The sequence below is a fragment of the Pongo pygmaeus genome, chromosome 6, assembly GCF_028885625.2.
Source record: "Pongo pygmaeus isolate AG05252 chromosome 6, NHGRI_mPonPyg2-v2.0_pri, whole genome shotgun sequence".
NCBI lineage: Eukaryota > Metazoa > Chordata > Mammalia > Primates > Hominidae > Pongo > Pongo pygmaeus.
In genome coordinates this window covers 132,377,677-132,405,478 of record NC_072379.2, presented here as the reverse complement: position 1 = coordinate 132,405,478, position 27,802 = coordinate 132,377,677, and the positions used below count along the sequence as shown (strand labels likewise).

At 36.3% G+C, this 27,802-nt stretch overlaps 1 protein-coding gene across 5 annotated transcripts in view; it reads right to left on the bottom strand.

Annotated features, from left to right (window-relative positions):
* Positions 1 to 27,802, bottom strand: part of EXOC4 (exocyst complex component 4) — an 815,858-nt gene that overhangs the window by 595,568 nt on the left and 192,488 nt on the right. For all 5 annotated transcript variants that reach the window (XM_054494593.2, XM_063667851.1, XM_054494594.2 and 2 more), the window contains exon 8: positions 895 to 1,040. In XM_054494593.2, the coding sequence (XP_054350568.1) occupies positions 895 to 1,040 (146 nt within the window). The remainder of the gene's footprint in view (positions 1 to 894; positions 1,041 to 27,802) is intronic.

Below are 27,802 nucleotides of genomic sequence, written 5' to 3'. Positions count from 1 at the left end.
AGTAAGACTGCCAGGATTTAAATCCTCCTTCTACCATGTGCTAGCTATGCGACCTTATATAAATTACTTAACCTTTCATGTCTCTATTTTTTTTACATGTACAAAAGTATTAAAAATACAACCCTTGCCTATAAGGTTGTTGTAATTAGTAAATAAAATAATCTATGAGAATAATTTAATGCCTTGATTAGCACTTAGTAAGAACTCAATAAACGTTAGCTACTACTGCTGCTGCTGAAATTTAGTATACTCCAATTTAAAGAATGTTTAACTGAGATTATTTTGGGAAACTCGCCCAGTACAGTGCCTGATACCTAGGAAACAATCAGTGGTAGCTGTTGGTATTATTGAAGTTATTATCAATATTATTAACTATTAGCTGTTGCCAAGAGATATACATTTTGGGCACATGGCTTCGTGGAGTTAACTAAGGTAATAATTAGAAAAAAAAAAACCCAGATTATTCTTTTATTAAACAAGTAACCACATAAGGTCCAATACTGCTTAGCTAGAAACATTTGCATAACTTTATTAATAAAGGTTGTTTCTTGGCTCTTGGGGCCTTTTCAAGGCTAACATATTTCATTTTCTTTCATTTCATATAAAATTCCCCAGAAACAATTGGGGAGTTTCATTCCTCTTAATTTTAAATAAAACTCCCCTGAAACAAGTTCCAGAAATTTTTATTAGGAGTTCCAGGTAGTCCAGTAACTGTACCCAAAACAGCCATTCCACCTGACAGAAATCAAAAATAAATAAAAACATATATTTACTTCCTCTAAATTACTTCAATCAACTTAAGCTAGAGAAAGTTATGGCTATTAATAAAGTAGGAAGTCATCTTACTTCAGTCTAACAATTCTTAAAACCTATTAACAGCAGAATAATACTTACTTGAAAAGAGAATTTTTTGGCCTTTGAGGTTTCTTCTTGGCAAAAAAGGCTGCAAACTCTCGTCCAGTGCTGGCATAGCTTAGTTGAGCTGATGGTTCAGAGGCCGTACGAGTATTTTTCATATCCAAGTACTCAGTTAACAGCATCTGTAAAACCAGATAAATCAGTTAATGGTAATATACACATTTTTAATGTGCTATTAAGAAAAACTATTTTAAAACCGTGCAAATCTAATTCTAAAACCAACATTCAAGAGTATATTAACCTGGTCATTCATTTTCCTAGTTGGGGATCTAAGAAAAGATTCATTATAGCTAGTAAGTCATCTACTTGTTCGTATTCATGGGGAAGAGGTGTGGTGGGCATTTGAACATGGGAGTAAAAGGAACGTTTTTATTGGGTAACTACTATGTGCTAGATATTGTGCTGAGTGAGTTAATCAACATTCCTCTTTAATCACAATTTAATCCTCATTATTCCAAACTACAGCAGCATTAGCAGCAATGCCATAACATTTACTGAGGGCTTACTATGATGCAGGCAACATGCTAATCCATGTAAAATGTATTATCTCTTTTAAAGCACAAAATTTTATCAGATAAATTCACAGATTATAGATGAAGAAATGGGGCTTACAGAGGTTCAAGACCTGTAAAGTGATCCCTAGTGGACTAGGGAGTGCATGCTCTTACCACTCACTATTACACATAGTGGATAAATACCACAACAAACCTGCAAAAAGAGATATAGAAAGGCCACAGGAAGCTAAGAAGTCCTGACCTGCAAAGAATTTCCATAGCCACTACTCATACTGAGAGCTTCAACACAAGAAAAGCAGCTGCTTTTTAAAAAATCAACTGCTAGCTAGGCACAGTGGCTCATGCTTGTAATCCCAGCACTTTGGGAGGCTGAGGTAGGAGGATCACTTGAGGCCAGAAGTTCGAAACCAGCCTGACCAACATAGTGAAACCTCATGTCTACTTAAAAAAAAAAAAAATTGGCTGGGCATGATGGTGCACACCTGTAGTCCCAGCTACTTGAGAGGCTGAGGCACAAGAATCACTTGAACCAGAGGTTGCAGTGAGGTGAGATTATGCCACCGCACTCCAGCCTGGGCAACAGGGTGAGACTCCGTCTCAAAAAAATAAAAAAAATTAAAAAATCTACTACTGCCAATAGGTTCTACTTATAAAATCAATCCAATTTAAAATCTAAGAATTATCACAAGGTAAAAACCCATAATAGATACACTAAAAACAAAAGGCAGCAAATTAAAACATGCTACCAGAGAGATCATGTAACCACAAAGAAAGATAATAAGAAGGAAGAGTTATAAAACAACTAGAAAACAAGTAACAAAATGCCAGCAGTAAGTCCTTACCTATCAATAATAACACAATGTAAGTGAACTAAATTCCCTGATTAAACACACAGTAGCTGAATGAATTAAAAAACAAGACCCAGGCCGGGCGCGGTGGCTCACACCTGTAACCCCAGCACTTTGGGACTTTAGGAGGCCGAGGTGGGCGGATCACGAGGTTAGGAGATAGAGAGCATCCTGGCTAACACAGTGAAATCCTGTCTCTACTAAAAATACAAAAAATTAGCTGGGCATGGTGTGGGCACCTGTAGTCCCAGCTACTCGGGAGGCTGAGACAGGAGGATGGTGTGAACCGAGGAGGCGGAGCTTGCAGTGAGCAGAGATCGCGCCACTGCACTCCAGCCTGGGCGACAGAGTGAGACTCTGTCTTAAAAAAAAAAAAAACAAGACCCAGTAATATTGGTGCATTCAAGAAACTCACTTCGCTATAAAGACACACTGACTAAAAGTAAAGATATGGAAAAAGATATTCCATAAAAATGGAAAACACAACACAGTAGGATTTGCTATACCGATACCAGACAAAATAGACTTTAAGTCAAAAACTGTACAAAAAGACAAAAAAGGTCATTAATAAAGGGGTCAATACTGCAAGAGAATACAACAATAGTAAACATATATGCACCCGACACCAGAGCACCCAAATAAGCACAGGTCTATAGGTGGCAGTAAATGTACTTTATTTCATTTTCTGTCCAATAAGGACTGCACTTGGAAAATACAAAACATGTCAACAGACTGATAAGTATTTTTTATTTATTTATGAAGCCACTAGAGTAGTATTCGGTATGTGGATGAAATAATATAATGATAAATACTATCTCTGTTAATACATCACCCAAACTACCCAATGGTCAGGGAGAATATTGAGTTGGGTCTCTAGTAACAACTCAACTCAGGGACTAAATTATACTGTATATTTGGCACTGCTGCTAATAAGATTTTCAGCAATTTGTGATCAAAAAAAGACTGGTAAACCAGAAAAGAATTTCAAATTAATATAACACAGAAAGATGTATATAAATGCATTGTTTCACTCATATTTCAGATGGTTAACATCAACATGACAGAGTGATGTTTCTACCAAAGCGTGAAAATACACTAATCCAAGTAACTCTTTTGAGGCACTTGCTGTCCTAGAATCCAATGACTGAGGCCTTGTATAATAAAATACTGACCTCAAAACACAGGTTTTTTAAGACCATTTTTCTTTTTCTCATCATCAGTAAAGTCCCCTTAATTGTTACCTCTCAGCATTGTTAGTCTATTCCTATCCACCCACTTCTCCTTTCAATCTGCAAACACACACTTTTCCTACTTTCTCAACAAAAATCTTGCATTGGTCCTTATGCTCTATCTACAATCTTATTTTCCTTCTGTCTTTGAGTCCCAAACTTTAAAAAGTAGCCTTTACATCTACTATTCCCTTTATCACAATGTGATTTATTCCTCATTTCTCTCCTGAGCTCCAGTCCCACATGTGTGACTGCATGCTTGATATATATTCACATATTTCACTAAGAAAACCAACTCCTCTGAAACCTAAATCATCTTCCCATAAAAACATTAATTCCTTCTGTCTCCTTTTTGTTTGTTGGTAGTTTCTTATTTTCACTACTTTCCAGGTTTAAAACTTCAGAACCATCTTTTGATACATTCCCACATCCTTTGTGTCCATAAAGGAATTATTCCTCAAGATCATTAATGACTGTTCCTCAACTCTCTATTAGTTTGCCCATTCCTGTCCATTTTGACAGCCACCAACTTAGTTCAATTCATGTAGTTTTCATTTAATTTTCTGCCTCTCATCTCTTACCCTTCCAGTCCTTCTCACATAATATCAACAGACTGACAGTTCTAAAACACTGCTGCTATCATCAGAAGGCTACTCCTTTCATCATCTACAACATTCTGACTTCAGTACATATTTCCAAGCGTATCTTATTCTCTCAAATGTAAACCCAACACTGCAATGAAAATTACTTATCTCTTCCCTGAATATATGTGGGCATTCTCATTTCTAGAAGGCCTAATCTAGATTACCTTCTCTCCTAAATAAATACCAACAAATACTTCCAAGAATAATTCCAGTGTTTTTTCTTCAAGGAGCCCTTCCCAGGCCACTCTAGTTGGCTATACCCTTTCCTGAACTCCTAAAACACCCATTTTCTACATCATTCAATAAGTATTCATCAAAAACTACCTGATATTATTAGTCCTTATTTAATAAAAAAGACACCTTACTACCCCCAATTTATACGTTCCTTAAAGCATTACATTTCTTTACTTCCACCATAGGGCCATGCAACAGACCAGCAAATCAAAAAAATACAACAAATTGCTGAACTTTTTAAAAAAAGTATAAAGAAGCTTTAATGAATATGTTGTTATATGCAAATTAAAAAGTCTTCAAAGTAGAGTGAACTCTGTAAATTAATCCTCAGTACAAAAATCTACAATACAAATAAAATTTAAAAGAAAAAGGATGGGTGTAATTTTTAACCACAGGCTAAATGTTTGCAATTTGTGTTTGTTTGCTTCATTGTTTGCCTCTCTTGTCTAATACCATTCATCACCAGCTGGAAAATGCTATTTTAAATTTAGGTAAAGTTTTATTTTGATATTCAAGTTAGTAAAGGGATTTTTTTTTTTTTTTTGAGACAAAGTCTCGCTCTTGTACCCCAGGTTGGAGTGCAATGGCACGATCTCGGCTCACTGCAACCTCCACCTCCCAGGTTCAAGCGATTCTCCTGCCTCAGCCTCCCGAGTAGCAGGGATTACAGGCACCTGCCACCAAGCCCAGCTAATTTTTGTATTTTTAGTAGAGACTGGGTTTCACCATGTTGGCCAGGCTCATCTTGAACTCCTGATCTCAGGTTATCTGCCTGCCTCGGCCTGCCAATGTGCTAGGATTACAGGTGTGAGCCAGCATGCCCCGCCAGAATTTTTTAGTATCTCAAAGAACAAAAAAGCCCTTATTTCTAGGATACCTGAAATTTATTTGAATTGGGCTAAATCTTCTACTACACAGTCTTGACACAAACACCAGATGCCTAGTATTAAAATATAACTATATAATTTATTGATGATTCCACATTATGGTGGATAATGTACTGCACCTTCCAAATTGTATATATTCTAAGCACACACCTATGGGTTCAAATTTTAATTTTCATAAAAGTAAACAAGCTATTCTGATTAACATTTGCCTGAAGAAAATCACCCAAGATTGAAATTCTGGAACAAAGAGCATTACTTACAATATCAAATACATTCTGTCTACAGAAAATGTGCAGAATCCCACATTCTTGTTGGCTCTCAATTCCTTCATATCTTAGATACTAATTTCTTTACTATTTTTAAGTACCACGAATTTCTATTTCTTGTTGATCAAGAGCCCCAAAAATAAAAGTCAAAATTGATGGGTGTGTCAACTTAAAAGGCATAATCTGTAAAAACTAAAAGCAAGAAACAACAACAACAAAACAGTTGGAAAGCACTTGAAAGTCTACATATTCCAGTGATATCATGATTCACTGTTTTTTTCTGAGAACCTATTAAGTTGAATTGCTCTGTGGTCAAAACAAAGATACAGAGTGTTTTAAAGAACATATAAACTATGTTGGTTAGGCATCTCTTCTGCTATATTTGATTAGCAGTTCCTAAGATGTTACTTAGCAATCTCATGATATTAAAGCAGGACCAAAATTTTGAGATTTATAACTTGCTAACATTGGTAACATCATTCTGAATTAATTCCTCATTTACCAGTTAATCTCCTTTAACCCATTGCCTATAACTGTCTGTGGTTATACATGCAGAGGTTTTTTAAAATAAATATAAGATTCATAGGCTTAGAATTAACACATCTTCTGTCTTTAGCTTCTCCATTTATGCCAGCTACTCAATTAAACACTCAGATCCTCTGAGGTATTTCATGTGGTAGATCCCTTTCAGGTAACTTTTCAGCTTACAAAACCCTCTCCTCATCTAAGAACTATTCCCCAACCACATAGTGGACTCTGGTAGCCATGCTTATAACCTGTGATTCCACCCTCTCAGCCACAGCCAAAATGTCCACCAGGGAGACAACCAACCCCTACTTGGCCAGTTAAATTATCTTCCTCAGGAATGTGTTGGGGAATACATTCGCTACTGGCCATGTAAAGGAGGAGATGTAAATTCTTTGGGGCAACCACTTTTTACAGACAGAAAAATCAAAGAAGTCAATCTGCAGAGGGAGAATAAAGAATGAACTAGCTGGCCAGAGAGAGAAATAGGAAACCCAGAGGAGACAGACTTGAACATTGCAAACTTTAAATGTTTTCCATAGTGTTATAGGTCTCACATCCAGTTGCTGATAAGGTCAAAGATTTTCTACCCTATGAGTTTGAAATATGTCTTTATAGCATCTAATATATCTTCCTTATAATAGCTTAAATGAGTATTTGTTCTTTCACGAAGATACCTATGGATTGATGAGTATATACTAATATGAATCTATTGACATTTATGCCAAAATTACTGCTTTTGCAGAATACTGGCATCTCATAAAAACAGGAGTAGTGGTTTGCACAAATTTCAATCTGTACAACTATGAACCCAATTTTCCTTTCTTTTTTCTTTATTTATTTATTTTTAAGATGGAGTCTCACTCTGTCGTCCAGGCTGGAGTGCAGTGGCACGATCTCAGCTCACTGCATCCGCTGCCTCCCAGGTTCAAGCGATTCTCCTGCCTCACTCTCCCGAGTGGCAGGGATTACAGGTGCATGCCACCACACCAGGCTAATTTTTCTATTTTTAGTAGAGATGGGGTTTCACCGTGTTAGCCAGGATGGTCTCGATCTCCTGACCTCGTGATCCACCTGCCTCGGCCTCCCAAAGTGCTGGGATTACAGGCGTGAGCCACTGCGTCCTGCCCCAATTTTCTTGACTACTAACTTCACGTATTCAGTGATTTACATTAAGCCATAGTATATTGGTCCTCCTTGATGAGTCTGATAATAGACTGCTTCTCATGACATGAGAAACAGTAACATGAAAAAATCATCTCAAGCTCTCAACATGAACTAAGACTCAACTTCTCTTAGGCAATATTTTAAATGTGCCTATATTAAATACTGGAATTTTCGATAACTTGCTCTTTTAAAATGCAAGTGCCCAAGAGTTTGTATTCTGGGTACAGCAAATCAGTTCTCATTTAACTGGTCCTTATGCTGATAATTGTAAAAGCCAAAAAAAATACTAAAAAAATAAGAATTTGAAGACCCTGGAGGGGAATCAAATTCGGCAGAAACTGACAGCTATGATCCCTGGAAGAAACAACGGAGCACAGCAGGTGAATTCCTCTGGCTTTCTCCCAGAAGGTGCCTCCCGGTTTTCATGGAGCAAGGGAAGAGCCCAAGCAGAAAGTATAGTCTTACCCGATGGAGGATGTCTCAAAGGAATTTGAAAAGTGCAGGAGACAAAATCAGGGTAATATACCCACCAAATTATAACCTTGATTCCTGAAAACATTACAGCCAAGAGAATGAAATAATATAATAATATTTTTAAATTAGAATGTCCATTTTAAATTACCAAAACTTATTGGGTTTTCCTCATAGAGCTACTATGAATAGAATGTTAATAACAGAAAAAATAACAGAAAAAGTTATTTTTTTCAATATAGCAGTCTAATTTCCCCATTGTATAAAGTCTAAAATATTCTGCAGTAAGGAAAGCAAAGGAAAAATTCTTCATTTTGAAAATAAAGCGGATGCCTGCTCAATTATACTCATTGTCAGTGGCAGTTGTACAATTAAAACCACTAATGCTATGGTCTTGTGAATGGTTCATTAGTGTTCAGAATAAAACAAATCAAAAACTTCCAAGAGTACACATGTATTTTTGGTCCTGCATCGAACATCTGATCGAACTACTCATGATTTGTTTTTTTTCTTTTTCTCAAGAGAATAGCTCTTAGCAAAGAAAGCCCAGTTTTAATAGCTTCCAAATGTTTTCATTCATTTTAAATATATACTTATTTAACACAGAAAATATGCAAAGTATTGTGCTAGATATAAAACCAGGACTCAAAAATAAGTCCTTCCCTCAGTGTATTTATCTATTAATTGAGACACACATGAATGAGTACAATACAAAGGAGAAAGTGGTAAAACATCAGGACAAAAATATGGCTAAGAGCATTTATAGGAGGACAAGATGGCTCCTAACTAGGGCAACAAAAAAAGCCTTCAAGATCATGGAACTATAGAAGGACATAAATTGAATCTTAGAATGTGTGAAAAAAAAAATGAAGGCACAGAACAGAACAAGAAAATAAATAGTGATAGGAAAATTTAGGGCATCTTCAGTAAATAACGAATATTTCAGGTGACATTAAAATGACCAACGAGAGGTAAGCCTGGAAAGGGAGTGCACTAACAAACTTCCAAGAATCTTAAAAAAAAAAAAAAAGAAAAAGAATCTGTAATGACAAACAAATTACGAACTGAAGTCAAATACAAAATGAGGCAATGAAAAAAAGAGTTTTAAACAGGCAAATGAAGTGGTGATAAATATGCTGTATGTAAATTGATCTGACAGTATACAAAATTATTGACTGGAAGGAAATGGGATTAGGGGCAAAAATGAATGATCAGGAAAATCCTATAAAGGAAGGGCAGCAAGAAGAGACAACCTACCAAGACAGCTCAATTTAAAAAATTAAAAGGTTTTAAACTAAAGCAGTGGCAATAAGTTTATACAATTAGGACAAACTTAAGAGTCAATGCAGAGAAAATAAAATGAACAAAATTTAATCAGTCATTCTGCCAAAAAAAAAAAAGAGAAATAAAAGCAATGGCTAAAAGATTGCTTATTAGAGGGATTTTAAAAATTATGGTTCTATAAACAATTAAGAATGCATGAAAAATGGGTTTCATAGCCCATGGTGACAATATATTTTGTTTGGAATATATGCCCGTGAATTTGAAAAACATAATGTGAATAGGTTAAGATTGATGGTATTTCCATGATCTATAAATTAATAAATTTGCATTAGGTCAAAAAGTTCCTTGATGATGCTAGTTGCAGGTTTTTCACAAGTGCCTTTTATTAGGTTGAGTATGTTTCCTTTTTCAATAAATAATCAATGGAGGTCAAGTGCTTTTCTATATCTATTGAGACGATTATGTGACTTTGGTTCTTTATTTTATGGTAATACATTGACTTTTAAAATAAATCCCAATGAATCATGGTATAATACAGTTTATATGTCGATACATTCAATTTGCTAATATTTTGTTCAATATTATTACACTTACGTTTGTAAGGCTGCTCTACAGTTTTCTATAATACTTTGGCTTTCTTATTAGGGTAATACTGGCCCAGTAGGATGCATTGGAAACTGTTTCTCTATTTTCTGAAAGAGTTTGCAAAAGATTGGTATTATTTCATCTTTAAATGTTTGACAGAATATTCGTGTGAATTACGTATGTGCAGGAAAATTTTTAATTACTAATTTATTTGTTATAGGACAATTCAGATTTTCTGTTTCTTCTTGAGTCAGTTTTGGTACCTTGTGTCTTTGTAGAAATTGGTCTGTTTCACCTACATCGTCTGATTGGCATATCATAGTAGTCTCGGAATCCTTTTAATTTCTGTAGAGTCTGTAATTATATCTCCTCTTTTATTTCCTGATTTTGGTATTCTTTAGACTTCTCTCTTTTGGTATTCTTTAGACTTCTCTTTCTTAATTGGCTGGTCTACCTAAAGATATATCAATTTTTTATCTTTTCAAAAGACCTCTGTTTGGTTCCACTGTTTTTTCCTACAGTTATCCTGATTTTTATTTCATTGATTATCACTTTACCTTTATTATTTCCTAACCTCTGCTTGCTTTGGCTTTGAGTTTTCTCCTTTTTTTTTTTTTTTTAGACAGAATTTCACTCTTGTTGCCCAGGCTGGAGTGCAATGGCATGATCTCAGCTCACTGTAACTTCCACTTCCTGGGTTCAAGTGATTCTCCTGCCTCAACCTCCTGAGTAGTTGAGATTACAGATGCTCACCACCAAGCCCAGCTAATTTTTTGTATTTTTAGTAAGGACAGGGTTTCACCATGGTGGCCAGGCTGATCTTGAACTCCTGACCTCAGGTGATCCACCCACCTCAGCCTCCCAAAGTGCTGGGATTACAGGTGTGAGCCACTGTCCCCGGCTGAGTTTTCTCCTTTTTCTAGCTCTTGGGATGAAAACATACGATTATTTAGGTCTTTCTTCTGTTACCCATAGTATATTCAGAAGTTTGTCGTCTTATTTCCAAATATTTGGGGACCTCCAAATTTCTTCCCTTTTTTTGTTTAATTCTGTTGTGGTCAGAGGATATACTTTGTGTGATTTCAATTCTTTTAAATGTATTGAGATTTACTTGATGATCTAGCATATAAACTCACATGGAGAATATTCTATATGACCTTGAGATCATCTGAATTCTGATGGCGCTGAGTGTAACATACATATCAGTTTAAATCAGGGTGGTTAATAGTGTTGCTCAAGTCTTCTCTGTATTTTCTTCTAGCTGTTCTATTAATTATCAAAAAAGAGTATTCATTATTAAAAAAATCACCAACCATAATCATTGAATTTTCCACTACCCCTTTCAGTCAATTTTTCCTCCATGTATTTTGGATCTCATGGTATTTTGATAGTTATTTCTACTTTCACTCTTAAAAAACAAAGACAAATAAAAGAGACAATGCTAGGGGATGGCACAAAAATGGTCTCAACATCCAAAGGTATATTCCTAACTATAGCTTCAATATATTCTCTGCCTATTTCATTTAAACATATTTTAAAGTTCATTCTACCTATTTACATTGCTTTCTCCCCTTTTCTCTTCAACTTTGACTACCAAACTCTAGAATTGTCTTATACCATTACAAAAACATCAGGCTGGGTGCAGTGGCACATGCCTATAATCCTAACACTTTGGGAGGCCAAGGCGGGAGGATTGCTTGATGCCAGGAATTCAAGACCAGCCTGGGTAACAGCAGTGAGGCCCTGTCTCTACCAAAAAAAAATTAAAAATTAGCCAGGCATGCATATGCTGTAGTCCCAGCCTCTTGGGAGGCTGACCTAGGAAGATCCCTTGAGCCCAGGAGTTTGAGACTACAGTGAGCTATGACTGCACTACTGCACTCCAGTCTGGGTGACAGAGTGAGACCCTAACTCCAAAAAAAATAAATAAATAAACCAAACAAACAAAAAAAACTTCAGCTACTGGTTAATTCTGTAATTAACTAATTAACACAATTTTACTCTGTTTTAAGACTAATATGTTTCATCATAATATATTGACTCCTTCTGTCATCACAGAGTCTTTCTCAGTCTCCTTGATTCCGATAACCTCCACTCTACTATTCTTTAGGATTCTGTGTCCTTAGGAAACACTCCATCTATAAGGTCACCAACTCTGAATTCTCTCTGTCCACAATGTTTTATCTCCTCCAAAAAAAATACAGACCTCTTCCTTCTCAGTTTGTGCTAAGATTCTGGGAAGATTGGTCTGCACATAGGAATCACTTGGATAACTCCTTTAAAATAGAAATTCATGTGCCTGCCTTAGAACTACAAAATGAGAGTCATATAAAAACGCAGAAAGTCTGTGCTTGAAATCAACTCTACTACTTATTAGTTATGTGACCTTCGTCAAGTTACTTAATCTTTCTAAGCCTCACTTCCCTCATCTGTGAAATAAACATAATAATAAAACATAATAATAGAACTACTTCATAGAAGCACACATTTACCTATGTAACAAACCTGCACATCCTGCAAATGTACCCTTGAACTTAAAAGTTGGAAACAGAAAAAGAACTACTTCATAGAGTTAAATGAGAATTTTTTAATAACGCATATAAAATGCTTAGTACATAACAGACTATTATTATCTTTCAGGATAAGGCTCAGAAATCTGTTTCTTTTCTAATATATTCCAGTAACTATATATCTATGATATTACCTCTCTGTGCCTCAGAACCTCAGTTTCTTCATCTGTAAAACAGAAATAATATTATCTATTCCCTAGTACTATCATGGGTCAAATGAGTATTCCACTTAGAACACTGCCTGAAGCACAACAATCACTTTGTAAGTGTAAATGAGTGAATGAATGGGTAAATGAAATTATCTGTATATCTTCATCGTCTTCTCAAAGTTATTATTCTTCTCCTTCTTTCTTCTTCCCCTTTGCTCTACAATAAAGATCTCAATCACTAAATCCAGGCTTCTGCTAATACTCATTTTCTAAACTTTTGGAATGTTTTATTTCACTTCAATGAGTTTTATTACTGTATTTTACAACCTAACTACTTGAGTATTAGTAGTTAGGCTGTAAGAACTAATACTAATACTTAAGACTATTACTTGAGTATTAGCAGTTAGGCTGTAAAATGCAGCAGTCAAACCATGGACGTAAAATATCCTAACCCTTGCTCCTGCTCTCTTCCATTTTTATTATTTCTACATTTTGAATGATTCCCAATTATCCCTCTTACATCATACTTTCTCTCAAGCTCCAAAGATACACTGCCATTGCTTGCAAGAATGTCTGGGTTCTCACATCCATATCATAGTAAGCAGGTCAAAACAATGCAGCAGATGTTTAGGAAATGCTAAAACATGGGTCCAACAAACTCAGCCTGACCAGGTAAACTCTCTACTACCACCTCTCCTCAAAGGGAGGAAGGGCACCAAAGGGGGGGAGCTCCTTAATGTCATCATTCTTCTGATCACCTGGGATCAAAATGTGTAGTTAGTTGTGGCTCTTCTCAGTCTTGTTCTCCAAATCACCTGCCAAATCCTATAGATTTCATACTACACATTTCATGTCCAGTCCCTCTTCTAAATATTTTCATTCCCATACTCATCTTTCTAAATCAGGTCCTTATTATCTTTCATGTAGATTATTAAGGCAGTCTCCCACTGGCCATATCCTGCCTTATGCATCTCATGACAGTCTATCCCACAACCTGCTATCAGATTAAACCCAATGTTTTCATTCCTCTGACAAGTCCTTCAATGGTTTCCTCCATGCCTTCAAAATAAATAAACCTCTATCTTCTTCTTATTATTCAGCGCCTCTCACAACACAGCCCCAATCAACCTCTATAGGATGAGTTCCTATTGGTTCTTTTTACATCATTACCAGTTGATTAAACTAAAGTTTTATTTCCTGTTTCTTAAATAACTCCCAAAGGCTTTCCATCATGTCTAAATTTATCTATTTTTTTTTTCTGCCATTAACTACTCTTTCGTTTATCAAGTACAGGGAATGTTAGCTGTACATCGGGTACCAGGGAAAAACAAACAAAAATTTTTTAAAGCTTTGGGTATGAGATCAAGAAAGTGAATCTAAGTAGAATTTAATGGATTTTAGCAAACTACTTTTCCTCCATTCAGATGTTACTAATCAGAGTTACATGCATAGAGATGAAGTCAACCCCGTGCATGAGGAAACAGAGGGAGGGGTTTATAGCTTTGAAGTTTTATCTTCTCGTGGAGATGTTATCTCTACCTTCTTCTTTTGAAAGTTCTTTTTGCACCAGTCTTTTTATGTCACTTCCCCTTGGTCTTATGATGACAACTATGTGCCTCTGTCTTCCCATCAGATGTAAATCTATAACATGCTGGTGGGTAGAATAAATCATTCTTACATTCTTTTCTAGCTAAAGGTCAATATCCCCCACCAGTAGGCTGACACTCAAGTTGAGGTTACAGGGAATCAGTGAGTAGCGTATATCCTAAAAGATGTTGTGTTTTTTTTCTGGTTTTCACCTACTTACTATAGTCACTTTAGATCAATGCCAGACATTAATATTTCATATTCTCACAAGGAAAAAAAGCACACATATGAAAACTGTAAAATATGTTTACAATTTATTCAATTCCTATTTACAAATATATTTGTTCATATTAATATTTATACATATACATGTCTATATACTGAGAATAAACATGAATGAGCATATTGTGTAAAAAAAGCCATGATGCCTGTCTTCTGGGAGATTACCATCTATCTCGACTGTCAACTATGATATCTCACTCTAATTAAAACCCATACAGCAGTTTGTATCTCTCAAGGATTTCATCTTGCAGTTATTTGCCTTCTCTGCTGCCTGTCAGCCAGGTCTTTTCTTTGTATCTCTGTCAACATCTAGGCACAATGTCTTAAGTTACCTAAATTGAAAGTAAGATGCTCCAAACAGCAGCTACTTATTGCTGTTTCACATTCACAGATGAGCTCCTTGGAGTACAACTACAACACCCATGGTGAAACTTCAGGCTTTCTGAGGTACATTAATTTACTTACATTATAGGAATACCATTTATTACATTTCTGCTCCAATGAGATAAGTGCCACCCTAATGAACTGAAAGAGTTAATGCAACTTGGAAAAGACCCAAATTACTCTCTGGAGACAGTTTATTCAATTAAGTGGCTAAGACCCAGCATTTTCAATTAGCAGTTCAGTTACTAAAGATGCTTTTATATTGTTTATCTGTAATATGTAAATATTGACACACTTATAAAAAAAATTTGCCTATAGTTCATTCAAAATAGAATTTTTAGAGATAACAATTGCAAATTCAGATTCAACCAGCATTTACTTTGTAATTACCAAGTGCCAGGAACTGTGTTAAGTACCTTCTCATTGGAATTTAAGGGGAACATTGTAAAGACCAGGAGATAAGGGGGTTTGGAAGCACTGAGAATACAAGGCACCAGAATGCAGAGACAAATAAAGTGGTTCTGTTCTTTAAGGAGTCCACAAAGAACATCTCAACCGAATTCATCAAAGCCTCCTCAGAATGTGGTTAAATTCAGTAAGGTGCTCACTGTTCTGAATATATGCATATTATCCCTATCTAAAATGATCTTTCCAAAATACCTAAATCCTAGCCTTCTTTTAAGGACCAGTTCAGCTTCTAACCCATGCGCAAAACCTTCTCTGACCAATCTATCCAAAGTTATCTTTTAAATTCCTAGAGGACCCACAGATGATTATTTGGACTTGGCAATTAATCATACACTGCTGGATATTTAACTTTTCCTGTATTTCTCTCTTCACCTCCCAACATGACTTGAGGAGAAGGCATTTTATCTAATACCAGCATGTATCAGACAAAATTAATGTCTAATGATATTTCCACTGAAGTATCTTATTAAAATGCTTTATGACTGAAAGAACAACTTAATATCACCTATTTCTTGACTTTGTCAACTCTTGCATCTACAAGAAAGATTCTGTCTATGAAATAAGCAAAATTCTTCTGTCTGAAGGTGATGGTGTGTGTGTGTGTTCCTTGAGCAAGCTATTAAACTAATGAAAAATACCTGTCGACAGCTTGGTTAAACAAAAAGTAATACTATTTTATCAGTTTTGTTGCCAAAAAAAAAATTTCCACATCTACAATAGGTATTTGATTATTATACATTATTTATACTAAATGTTATGTGTTCATTCAAAACATGGAATTAAACTATTTTATTTACGCACTACACTTGAGCATAGCCTAAAATTTAAAAGGTTAATCAAACGAACTGCACTGCTGGTTTAAGTAAGTTTACAGTAAATATGAAAACTCTAGCGCAAGGGTTCCTGTGCACTAGAGTTACCGGTCTGTGGCCTGTTACCGGAACCAGGCCACACAGCAGAAGGTGAGCGGCAGGGGAGCAAGCATTATCACCTGAGCTCCACCTCCCATCAGCAGCATTAAATTTTCATAGGAGTCTGAACCCTATTGTGAACTGCACATGCGAGGGATCTAGGTCGTGCGCTCTTTACGAGAATCTAACTAATGTGAGGTGGAACCGTTTCATTCCAAAACCATCACCTGCCACCCTCCATACATGGAAAAACTCTCTTCCATGAAACCGGTCCCTGATGCCAAAAAAGGTTGGGGACCACTGCTCTAGTGTACAAAAATGGAGAACTATTTCACTGATATTTCTGGCATCCAATTTAATTCTTTTGCATTGGCTTTCCTATTTCTTTTTTCCCAAATAATTCTTTATTTTGATCTTTTATTTAAAAGCAATATACACTCATAAAAATTTCAGAGGACAGAAATATGTAGATCCAAGTATTCTTTAATAGCACAATCATATGCAATGTATTTAAATATGTCTTTGTTGATTTATCATTTCATGATTTTTCTAGTCATCCCTCAAATTCTAATAAGCACAGCATCCTGCGTACATAAAGTACCTAAGAAATGCATTATATACATCCATCAAACAGCCTAATTCTATCAGTAAATCAAAAACACACTGTATGATTGGCAGCATATGATCCAATAAGATCCTGTCTTTCAACTATTTACTCCCCATTTTCCATTTATCACAGCAAATCTGAGTTTGTAAATTATACTACGCATGTCTGCCCCAACAAACTTAACCCCTGCTTCTGCCCCCGTGAGGCAAGGGCAATGGCTGAACAGCTCACATGCCTGATATTAGAAATTAGTTGTATACGTGGATCATTTCTCTCCAATAACTACATCTTTTCATTTTAACTCTCAAAAAGACAACCACAGCCAGGAGATGGATACAATAAATTCATCACAGTAGGATGATTAGCCTTGACTCCATATGACATGAGAGTGAGTGTTTGTAAACATAACTAGAGAACATCCAATGGGATGAGGAAGTGTGCCTAACTCTGGTACTTATGAAAACCACCACAGCTCTACCTAATTATTCTCAGTTCTACCCTACCATTCAGTAACAAGCTCATACCATAAAGCAAGCCACAGAAAAGAAAAAAGACAGCATGCTATTTAAATACCAACCATGTTAACGCAGAAGCAATACCATACAATTCATGTACCTCATGTTCTCTGCTAATTGCTTAAGATATCCTGCTACAGAGAAGACAGCAACAGTAGCCAGGCCCTAGTCTTCTTTAAATGCCAGCTCTTAATAACAAACTCCAAAAAGGTCTTAATTGCATTTACCAGGAGCTCATGAACTTTAAAAGTTGTTAATCAGATTTCCATGTAAATGGAGTGACAATTAAAGGTTAAGTACAGGTTTCTGAAATTTCAGAAGTTGAGAATATATTGCCTTTCACAGGGCGGGGGTGTGGGGGTGGGGGGAGGGCTATCAGCCTTGACAGGAACTAAACATCTTAATTAAACATGCAGAAGTACCATGCTTATTTTTACGTGAAGTTCCATTTCCAAATGTCAAAGTTAATCATGCACTTGACTAAAAATGTGCAATATTCTCTCTGCCAGCAAAATGTCTTAGTATTCTTTTCTGAGAAGACACCATCAGGTCTTCAAAAATTTCTCTGGTGTCCCCTCAGACCTGATCTCTGCCTATGCTGCAAGAAAACCTGAGAAGCAGAGTGAAATGCCTTTACAGAGAGATCTTAATTGCTCTCCACCTGAGGAGTAATCTAAAACCACACGTTTTCAATCAATTCTGCTTCATATTTATGTGACTCAGGAGAAACACAAGGTGCTTCCTCCATAAATTTGCTGCACCTGTGTCCCTGGAGTGACATGTTGACAAATGCATATGACATCTCCTCAAACTCCAATAAGAATTTATGATTCTTTGAAAGAATATATTTGATCAATTATAGTGTCATCACAGTTGAAAGCAAAACCATGTCTTTGGAGTGCACTTCACAAAATTTGTGAGGGCTTGCATCCTGCAATAGGATAAATGACAATCCCAACCCCCAGAGTCAGGTCCTTATTCCAGCTAATACTTAATCTCAGATTCTCCAGCTTCAGAGGAGCTAGGTAAAACAACTGATAAGTGCAGTAATGAATGAGATGAATAGCTGTGTAGTGCTCTAGACAAAATAACTACAGAACTCACACTCAGAAAATATTTCTAGTGTGATATCTAGCCAGTAAAAATAATTATTCTTTAGGTATACATTTATTAAGAAAAACACCCCTTCTGTCAACCCCACTATTGGTCTCTGATTATAATTCTAATTCTTCCTTCTTTTATTTCTTCTAAAAGTCTGAGAAAAATTCGGTGTCTGCTAAATTTAAGTACCAACAGCACACTTGAGAAGAAAAGCATAGACTGTTAGCATTATTACTGAAGCCATACCTACTACTGTACTATTATGATTAAATCTGGCCACAGAACTAACCAAAATACCTGAGGTTTAAAGAAATCCATAAGTGAAAAAGTAATACAATATAATGGTTATTCAATTAAAGGTGAAAAAAGAAGAGGAGGCAGAGAAGGGAAGAATTTTTAAATCATTATTTTCAGAAAATGTCTCTGCCAGATTTTGAAGTCCTTCTGGCAGAGCCCCTGGTTGCCTCTCAAGGACAATGGGATACACCAACTCTAAGGAGAAAGGTTCCCTCTTCCTGAGAATAGCATTTCAGAGTTTTAAATTTGATTCAATCCAACAAGTATTAAATTTTGATACGCAACCTAATTGAGAAAATGATCCCACTAAATATGGCGAGCTACCTGAGGAAGATGGGTGTGCTGAGCTATATACTGCACTTGCTTCTTGCTGGTGCCCTTTCAAGATCAACAGCCTATAGTAAGGCTATTGATCAGGAGTTATGAGACTAGCCTGTGAGACAGAATTTCTCAGTAGAAAAATGTCTCATTCCTTTGTATTTCCCCAAAGAAGCTTGCACTGAGTCTTTTTGTGTGTGTTCAATCAATATCAACCTCTTATCAACCATTACCACCACAACATACACCATGGGCCTCTCATCAGACTGACCTCTCCTGTGTCTCACAAAATTAAATAAGCTCATTCCAACATCTGTGCCTTTATTCATTGAGTCCTACTATTCTGAAAAGCCATGTCATTTCCCTTCACTAAATCAGATTCAACCACCTTTCAAGGCCCAACACAAATATCAACGTTTCACTAAAGTTTCTGTTCATTCGACGAGCATTTATTGAATGCAGGGCACTATGTTAGGTATTGCCCATGAAAAGATGATTAAAACAGTTGATGCTCTGAAGGAGCTCTCAGTGTTCTTCAGTGGTCTTCCATTCCATTGAACTACATTTAGTTTCTCTGCTGGCTTATACAAATAATCCTGCAAATAAAATTGTCCTGAAGTGTTATCTGTGTTCTTCAAATTCTATGGCCTATTGCTGTAATTTCCTTTATTAGCTTAAACAGCATTTATGAGTGCTTTCTGTGTGCTACATACCACAAGTATCTTCATCACCTAGGTGATCTGTGGAGTGACTCAATTCTCCAAACCACCTATCATGTCCTTCATCCTGAGCTCTGTGATACCTGATTCCATACTGGCAGGAGCTGCAGCCCAAAAGTGAGCTCAGAGAACTTGGGGAAGGTACACCTGCCTTCAAGTTCAAGATGACTATCCACACCATTCAGGGGAGTTTGCAGAGTTCAATTCATGATGTTCCCTAAGTTTTCTCATATCAGACATTGATTAGATAGTACAGAATGTGGTTTACTGTTATTTACCAAACTACCAGGGGAGTTTCATCTCAAGTTTCTCTCCCTCCTAAGCCAATTCAATTATATGATCACATGAATGCGAATTATGGTACTGTGCTCCGTAAAGGCAACAAAGTTTACAATTCCTGATACTGCGGCACTTTCACACAGTGGAGATATAATTATGGCCCATTTTGTTGACCTTGGTGCAGCCATTCTTTCTTCTGGGCACATAAAACTAAAACCCAAATATTTTCCAGCCACATGGTGACCTCTCTAGAATCTGGTGATCCCTATAAATACAGTGATTCTCGGATTCAGTTACAGTAACTTGCAAGAAGAAATTAGGATCATTAATGATAATGGATAATGATAATGGCTGGAACAGAGGTGCTTTCGCCTCCTTTGCATTTACCTTCAACTGATAAAAATGTACTTATCTTTACATAATAGCCTCCATGAATAAAAGCAGAATACATGTATATTGATTACAGAATGAAGCATATCAACCAAAGACATTCTGGCTTATTCCAAGGTGGAAGGAGACAAACGGCTCACATAATTTATTCCTTATAATTTATTTTCTCAGAGGGTAAACCTATTGCAATAATTCTCAGTTAATAAATAATAAAGGTGTATGATTTGGGATACAATAGACATGGCAAGAGTTGCACTGCTTACGTTGCAAGTAGTTCTGTTACTTTTGATGTTTGAAACATCACTATCACTACAGATAGATCGTTCAATCTTTAAGTCAAAATAGCAGTAACTTAAAACCCATAAATCTATAGACTGCCAATTACGCACATTATATATGCAGTTTTAAAGCTCCAGTCAGCACTTATTTATTGGACAACCATTAGCTCAGCCTTATCCATGATATTGGTTCACATACTTAGCTACCACTTGAATTTTCAGATTTATCAAGTCTAGAACAGCTTTCAAAGAAGCCTAGAACTCTCTATAATAAACAGGTTCTACAAGTAACAAATTTAGAAAATAAACTTATTTTGTCTCATATATCAACCATGACATTTTAACTGAAAATCTACGATTAAAATCTAGATGGTGGTATTCCTAAACTTTGTCAGATAAAATTTGATAAGAAAATAATACTACTAAATAATACAGTAGTCCCATCCCCACCTCCCCTAACCCCTGGGCCCGTGGTTTTGCTTTCCATGGTTTTAGTTACCCATAGTCAACCACAGTTCAAAAAAATTAAATGAAAAATTCCAGAACTTTTTAATTGCATGCTGCTCTGAGTAATGTGATGAAATCTTGTACTGGCCCACTTCATCCCTTCCTCAAATATCTTAAGAAAGAGTATAACTCACATAACTTTTACTACAGTATATTGCTATCATTGTTCTATTATTAGTTATTGTTGTCAATTTCTCACTCTAATTTATAACTTAAACTTTTTATTTATTTTATATATATTTTTTGGAGACAGGGTCTCACTCTGTTGCCCAGCTGGAGTGCAATGGCGAAATCTTGACTCACTGCAGCCTCAACCTTCCGGGCTCAAGCGATCCTCCCACCTCAGCCTCCCAAGTAGCTGGGACCACCATACACGGCTAATTTTTATATTTTTTTGTAGAGATAGTTTTTCACCACGTTGCTCAGGCTTGTCTTGAACTCCAGAGCTCAAGTGATCCACCTGCCTCGGCATCCCAAAGTGCTGGGATTACAGACATGTGCCACTGTGCCTGGCCTATAACTTAAACTTTATCATAGTATATACAGTGGTTCTGTACTATCTTCAGTTTCAGGCCTCCACTGGGGGTCCTGGCACATATCCCCCACAGATAAAGGAAGATTACTGTAATCATATATTGCCATCTTAGAAATAAGTTCTATTATTATTAGCAAGGAAGATATTTTGTTTCATAAACTTTGGCCTAACAAGAAACAAAGCTACTCCTCAAAAGAAATGAAGGCAGTGGTCAGGCGTGGTGGCTCACGCCTATAATCCCAGCACTTTGGGAAGCCAAGGAGGGCAGATCACTTGAGGCCAGGAGTATGAGACCTGCATGGACAACACGGCGAAATCCCATCTCTATTAAAAATACAAAAACCAGCCAGGCATGGTGGCGCACAACTGTAATCCCAGCTACTTGGGAGGCTGAGGCACAAGAATCGCTTCGCCAGGAGGCAATGGCTGCAGTGAGCCAAGATCACACCATTGCACCCCAACCTGGGCAACACAGTAAGACTTTGTCTCAATAAAATAAAATAAATAAAATAAATGAAAGCAGTGTTGGAGAAATTATTTAAAATATAATACAAAACAAAAGGTTCTTTTAGTATGAAAAAGATGTCCTTTCAGAAATGAATTAAGGAAAAGATTTCCTTATCTACTGGAAACTGAATATTTATAATGTTTTCAGTCTAGTTATGTGTGAGTAGGGGTGAAACTATAATAGTAGCATGTCTTTAATTTTCTTTAAGATTGACATTTAAAAGCAATCTGAATCACAGAATTTAAAACTTAATCATAAATTGTCTTCAAATGCCAGTGCTGTTAAAATTATATTAGTTTGATCTCAACTAGGAAGCAATCTAAGAACAACATTGTGTCTTACACTTCTCCTTTATCTCTTGTATTATGTATAGAGGTGACTTAATTCCAGTGACACGAATGAAGCATTTTTTATATACAAAGAAAATCATCTAGCTGTGACAATAAAGTTATGCACTTAACATATAACATATAATTCTTAACTGTGTAAGAGTTACATATTATAAAGAAAACTTTCTTCAGCAAAGAATAATCTGTTTATTAAAACAGAAGTAATTAACCAAGAGACGATACCTTTAGTAAAAAGAATACTCTCTTTAATACATGCTTAAAAGGTATGCATAAGCTTATGTAAACTTACATAAACTTATATGTTTATGATTAATTTTCCCTAGAAAATATTATTAAAGTAGATACAATAGGAAAAAAAAAACAATTAAGGAGATTATCTGGATGCTTTATAGAAAAGTAGTCTGAAAGTTAATCACTAATTAAAGAGAAATGACAGTTTCATTAAGTTAAAACAAAATGTTTAAATTTTTCAATATATTTTCATTCTTTAAATGATTACAAATCTGCATGCTATTATCCAAGAGCAAATATAGAGAGAAAATGTAAAGATTTCTTTTGATACTTTGATAACAATATAAAGCAAATGCAATCTCCAACAGAAAGTAAGTATCACTGTTCCATGCTACCAATGAGCTCCCAGAATTTTCACTACAGAACTTTCTACTATATTCCATGCCTAGATTCCTACTATAGATGCTGGCCAACCAATGATTTTAAAATCGCTGGGCCTTACTGCAAGAAGTAGAAATATATGTCTGCCTTTACATAAAATGATTTCTATAACCTTGCTGTATTATTTATAATTCACAGCGATTTTTATATTCTCACAGTCTACAGATTTTTCTTAGTGATTTATGTTAAGCTCTTTTAATGCCTCGTTCATATTTATGGTTTAGTCTCCTCCCAGAAAAGGTAACAATCCATTCCATGTATAAATGTCATGATAAACTTACAGACTGGCAGAGGGAGGACAAAAGGACACTTTACATAAGGGAAAGGAGATTAATGAACAACTGATGATGCCATTATAAGGCCCTTTTCACATGGAACAAATACAAAATGGACTATCGAATTCCACAACTAACCTCACATGACAGAATTTTGAACACACATATATTTCAAATGTCCATATGTTGTTCATTTGCCCAGAGTGAATACAAAGCTGAGTAGTTTACATATGTAACATTCTGTTGGCTATTCTGTCATCACTGCTAAGCACATGTTCCACAGGGTACATTTGTCAGGCTGTCAGCTGCTCTCAACAATCCATAATGGTAGAGAATCAAACAACTTAGTTAAAAATAACATTTATAGAAAAAATAAAACTGCTATCTAGAATGGATGAGCATTAGCTATTCTGGACATACGAGATGCACAGAGAGCTAAAGGTTGAGTGGAGCATGAGGATGGCAGAGGTTATTGGGGGTAGACGGCTTGTGACCCTTCTTGATGCCTGGGCTGTGGCACTGTTCTACTCTGGTCACCAACTTCCTCGTCAGACACAAATTTGCTGCTTCTCATCACCATGTGGGAGACTTCCTGGTATTTCTCAGATTCTAAGGTACACATTTGCTCACATTTTTTCACATATCCAAAAATCAACAGTCATCTTATGATAGATGTATATATTTAAGGTAGTTTTACTTTTTTTTCCTTATCTTATACTTCTTAGGGTCTTGGAATCAACGAAATGAGATATTTACTAATAAAGCTGCTGTAGGGACCATTTCTAATCTAAGCTGTATTCCTCTTCCCTCCTCTCTGCTTTTATTCTCTCATTTTGTCTTCGGTTCCTTCCATGAGAAAAGTTGGACTGTTCAACAATTCACAGTGCATCAGGCTAATTATCAGAGCCTCAGCTCTTCTGAGTAGGACGAAAAGCTTTCAAAGGTAAAGGCAATAAAAGGTAACACTAATGTGAATATAGTTAACACTACTGAACCATACAATTAAAAATGGTTAAGATGGTAAATTTTATGTTTTTTACTACAATTAAAATATTTTTTTAAAAAAGGTAATAGCAAGGCAACAAGTTTCTCTGTAATTATCCTGACATACAGCTGTGTTTCCAACTCAAAATCATTGACCTCTTTCCATCATATCAATTAGCTATGGGCTGAGCAGGTCTACCCTACCAACACACTGGAAACTAGCATCATGCTGGAGACCTTAGTGAAGAAACATCAGAATTGAGAATCCATTTCATCGTGTTCCTAGGAAGACAGTTCAGCTGGGTGAACTATGGGTGGCTATCGGCTCAAATCCCCAAATAAGTCCTTGTAACTCTTTCTCTGACTCAACGTTTTTAAATAAAATATGCCTGCAGATGAGAGAGGAAAATATACAAATAAAAGAGAAAGTAAAAAATTTTAAATACTGAGTCCAGCAAACAAATGAAAGAAAAAGAGAAATAATTTTCTCTTATATTAACAAATAAAATATTAGTAAATTACCTGAATTAATAAACATTTATGTTAATCTGCTAACCAGAGCACATTTAAATTTGAAATCCCATTTAGAGCTAAAGAAAATAAGATCAAAAGAGGATATTGCCCTAAATTACAAGTCAACAGGAAACCTACAAGTAGAAATGAGGAACAAATGTCAGACTTCCAAATTAAAATGATATTTGGCTAGTAATACCCAACACGATCTCTCCCACATACCCATTCAAATATCTATGAATGCAAAAGATAAAAAAAAAAAAGCTTCACAATGCCGAAAAAAAATCTGGACCCACACACAATACAGCCAGAATCTTTAAACAATCTCCACTAAATACAAGGTCAACGGAAGAGAGTTAACACGTACACTGAATTGTTTGTGTTGCATCAGTGGAAGGAAAGTAATCTGCTTACTTGGAAGTAGGTACAAAAAGCCTTTCCCACTCTTGCACTGTCTGTACTCTCCAAACCAAAGTGAGCAACCGTTCACGACCACATAGTTGCTGGCCTGAGAGGCAGCTAGCCCTCCCACTCACCATCCCACCTGAACACTTCTTGTCCTGCATCCATTAGAAATAGTACTTAAAATTACACAATCTACTAAGAAGTGGAGAGGACTAACAATGGAGTTCTGACAAAGAGAATCATCTTTTGTAAAATACTGTAAATACAAAAATAATCATGGAAAATGATTTATGTTTACCTTACTAATTCATTTATTATTTTCTGTGTTTCAGGAAGCCAGATAGTGATACAGGTTGAAGTTCCATCCCAGAAAAACAGATTTGCATTATATGGTAACAAGGAGTTGAGCTGGCATATGTGTACATGAAATTGATTACTAGCAGTAAAACTCAGAAAACGATATCATTAGCACATATGTTTAAATAATAGGCTAAAAGGCAGTCTTTGTATTCCAACAGTCAGCAGACACAAGGTCTAGGTAGATTTCCTCTCATTTGAGAATGAGTAAACAGGGAAAAGAAAAAGTGAGGAAAAGATACATTTCAAGTAATTAGAGGCCTGGCATGGTGGCTCATGCCTGTAATCCCAGTACTTTGGGAGGCCGAAACAGGAGGATCACTTGAGGACAGGAGTTCAAGATCAGCCTGGGCAAGAAAGCAAAACCCCATCTCTACAAAAAATAAAAATTAAATGGGTGTGGTGACACACCCCTGTAGTCCCAACTACTCAGGAGACTGAGGCAGGAGGATCGCTTGAGCCGAAGAGTTTGAGACTGCAGTAAGCTGCACTGTGCTCCAGCCTGGGCAACAGGGCAAGACTCTGTCTCAAGAAAACATAATAATAATAATAACCCAAAAACTAGAAACAAGAAATTTTCAGTAAATCCTGGCATCCTCAGTAGCATACAGGAACACATAGCCTCTTGCAACAGTAAAAGAAATCTTTAAAGAGAAAACAGGCTGGAAGGAAAAGATACCAGGATAAGATTTTTTTTTAAAGAGGGGACAAGGGAAAGAGAAGAACTGTAAGGAAGGTTAAAATGCTGTAACTTCAGAAGAGAAAGCAATAATAAAGGAAATAGGATAATAACAATTGATATTCCATAAAATAAAATCAGAGATGCAAAAAACAAATTGAGAAATACTCCCAAATATAGATGGGAAAAACAGCAATAATAAAGATTGAAAAGTTTGAGGAGAGATGATAGACATAAAAATTTCAGAACAGGGATTCAATCCAAGAATTACAGAAATAATGTTTGTAAAAAGAGATGTGTACACACACACACACACACACAAATGTATTTTCTTGTTTTAGGGAAAAAACACCACGAGTAAGACAAAAGAGTTTACCGCATTTTGCAGGGAAAATAATGAAATAACTTATCTAGATACAGACAGAATAAGGAACTTATAAAAAGAACAAAAATCACGATAGCTATATACTTCCTGTAACACTAAATGAGAGAAGACTAAGGAGCAATGTTGATAGATTTTTAAAGAAAAAACAGTGTATTAAAAGAAATTACCCTTGCATTTAAGAAAGCTCAGAAAAAAACTTGAGAGAGTTCAGAACATAGGTGTTCTTGAGAGGTGTGTTAGCTTCCCAGGGCTACAGTAACAAATGACCACATACTAGGTGGCTTAAAACAATAGAAATGTATTCTCTTGCAGTTCTAGAAGCTGCATATCTTAAATCAAGGTGTTGGCAGGGTCATGCTCCCTCTGGGGTCTCTAGGCGGGGGTCTTCCTTGCCTTTTCCTAGCTTCTGGTGGTAGCCAGCAATCCTTGGCGTTCTATGCCATGTATAAGTTTTACTCTAATCTCTGCCTCCATCATTACATGGCATTCCTTGTGTGTCTTCTCTGTAACCAAATTCCCATATTCTTTTTATTTATTTATTTTTTTTTTGAGACAGAGTCTCACTGTCACCCAGGCTGGAGTGCAGTGGTGTGATCTCAGCTCACTGCAACCTCCACCTCCCAGATTCAAGCGATTCTCATGCCTCAGCCTCCTACTGAGTAGTTGGGATTATAGGCATATGCCACCACACCCAGCTAATTTTTGTATTTTTAGTAGAGACAGGGTTTCACCATGTTGGCCAGGCTGGTCTCGAACTCTTGACCTCAAGTCATCCACTCACCTCGGCCTCCCAAAGAGCTGGGATTACAGGTGTGAGCCACCACACCTGGCCTAAATTTCCATCTTCCTATAAGGTCACTAGTCATTAGATTGAGACCCAATTTAATTCAGTACGATCTCACTTTAATTTGACTGCATCTGCAAAGACCCTATCTCTAAATGAGGTCACATTCACATATACCAGACGTCAGGATTTGAACATGTCTTTTGGGGTGATACAATTCTATCCACCATAAGCGGAGGAAAGAGGCTTAAGACCTGCTCTAGGTTGGGCATGGTGGCTCATGCCTATAACCCCAGCACTTTGGGATGGGTGAAGTGGCAAGATCACTTGAGGCCAGGAGTTTGAGACCAGCCTGGGCAACATAGTGAGACTCTGTCTCTACAAAAAAAAAAAAATTAAAAATTAGACAGTCATGGTGGT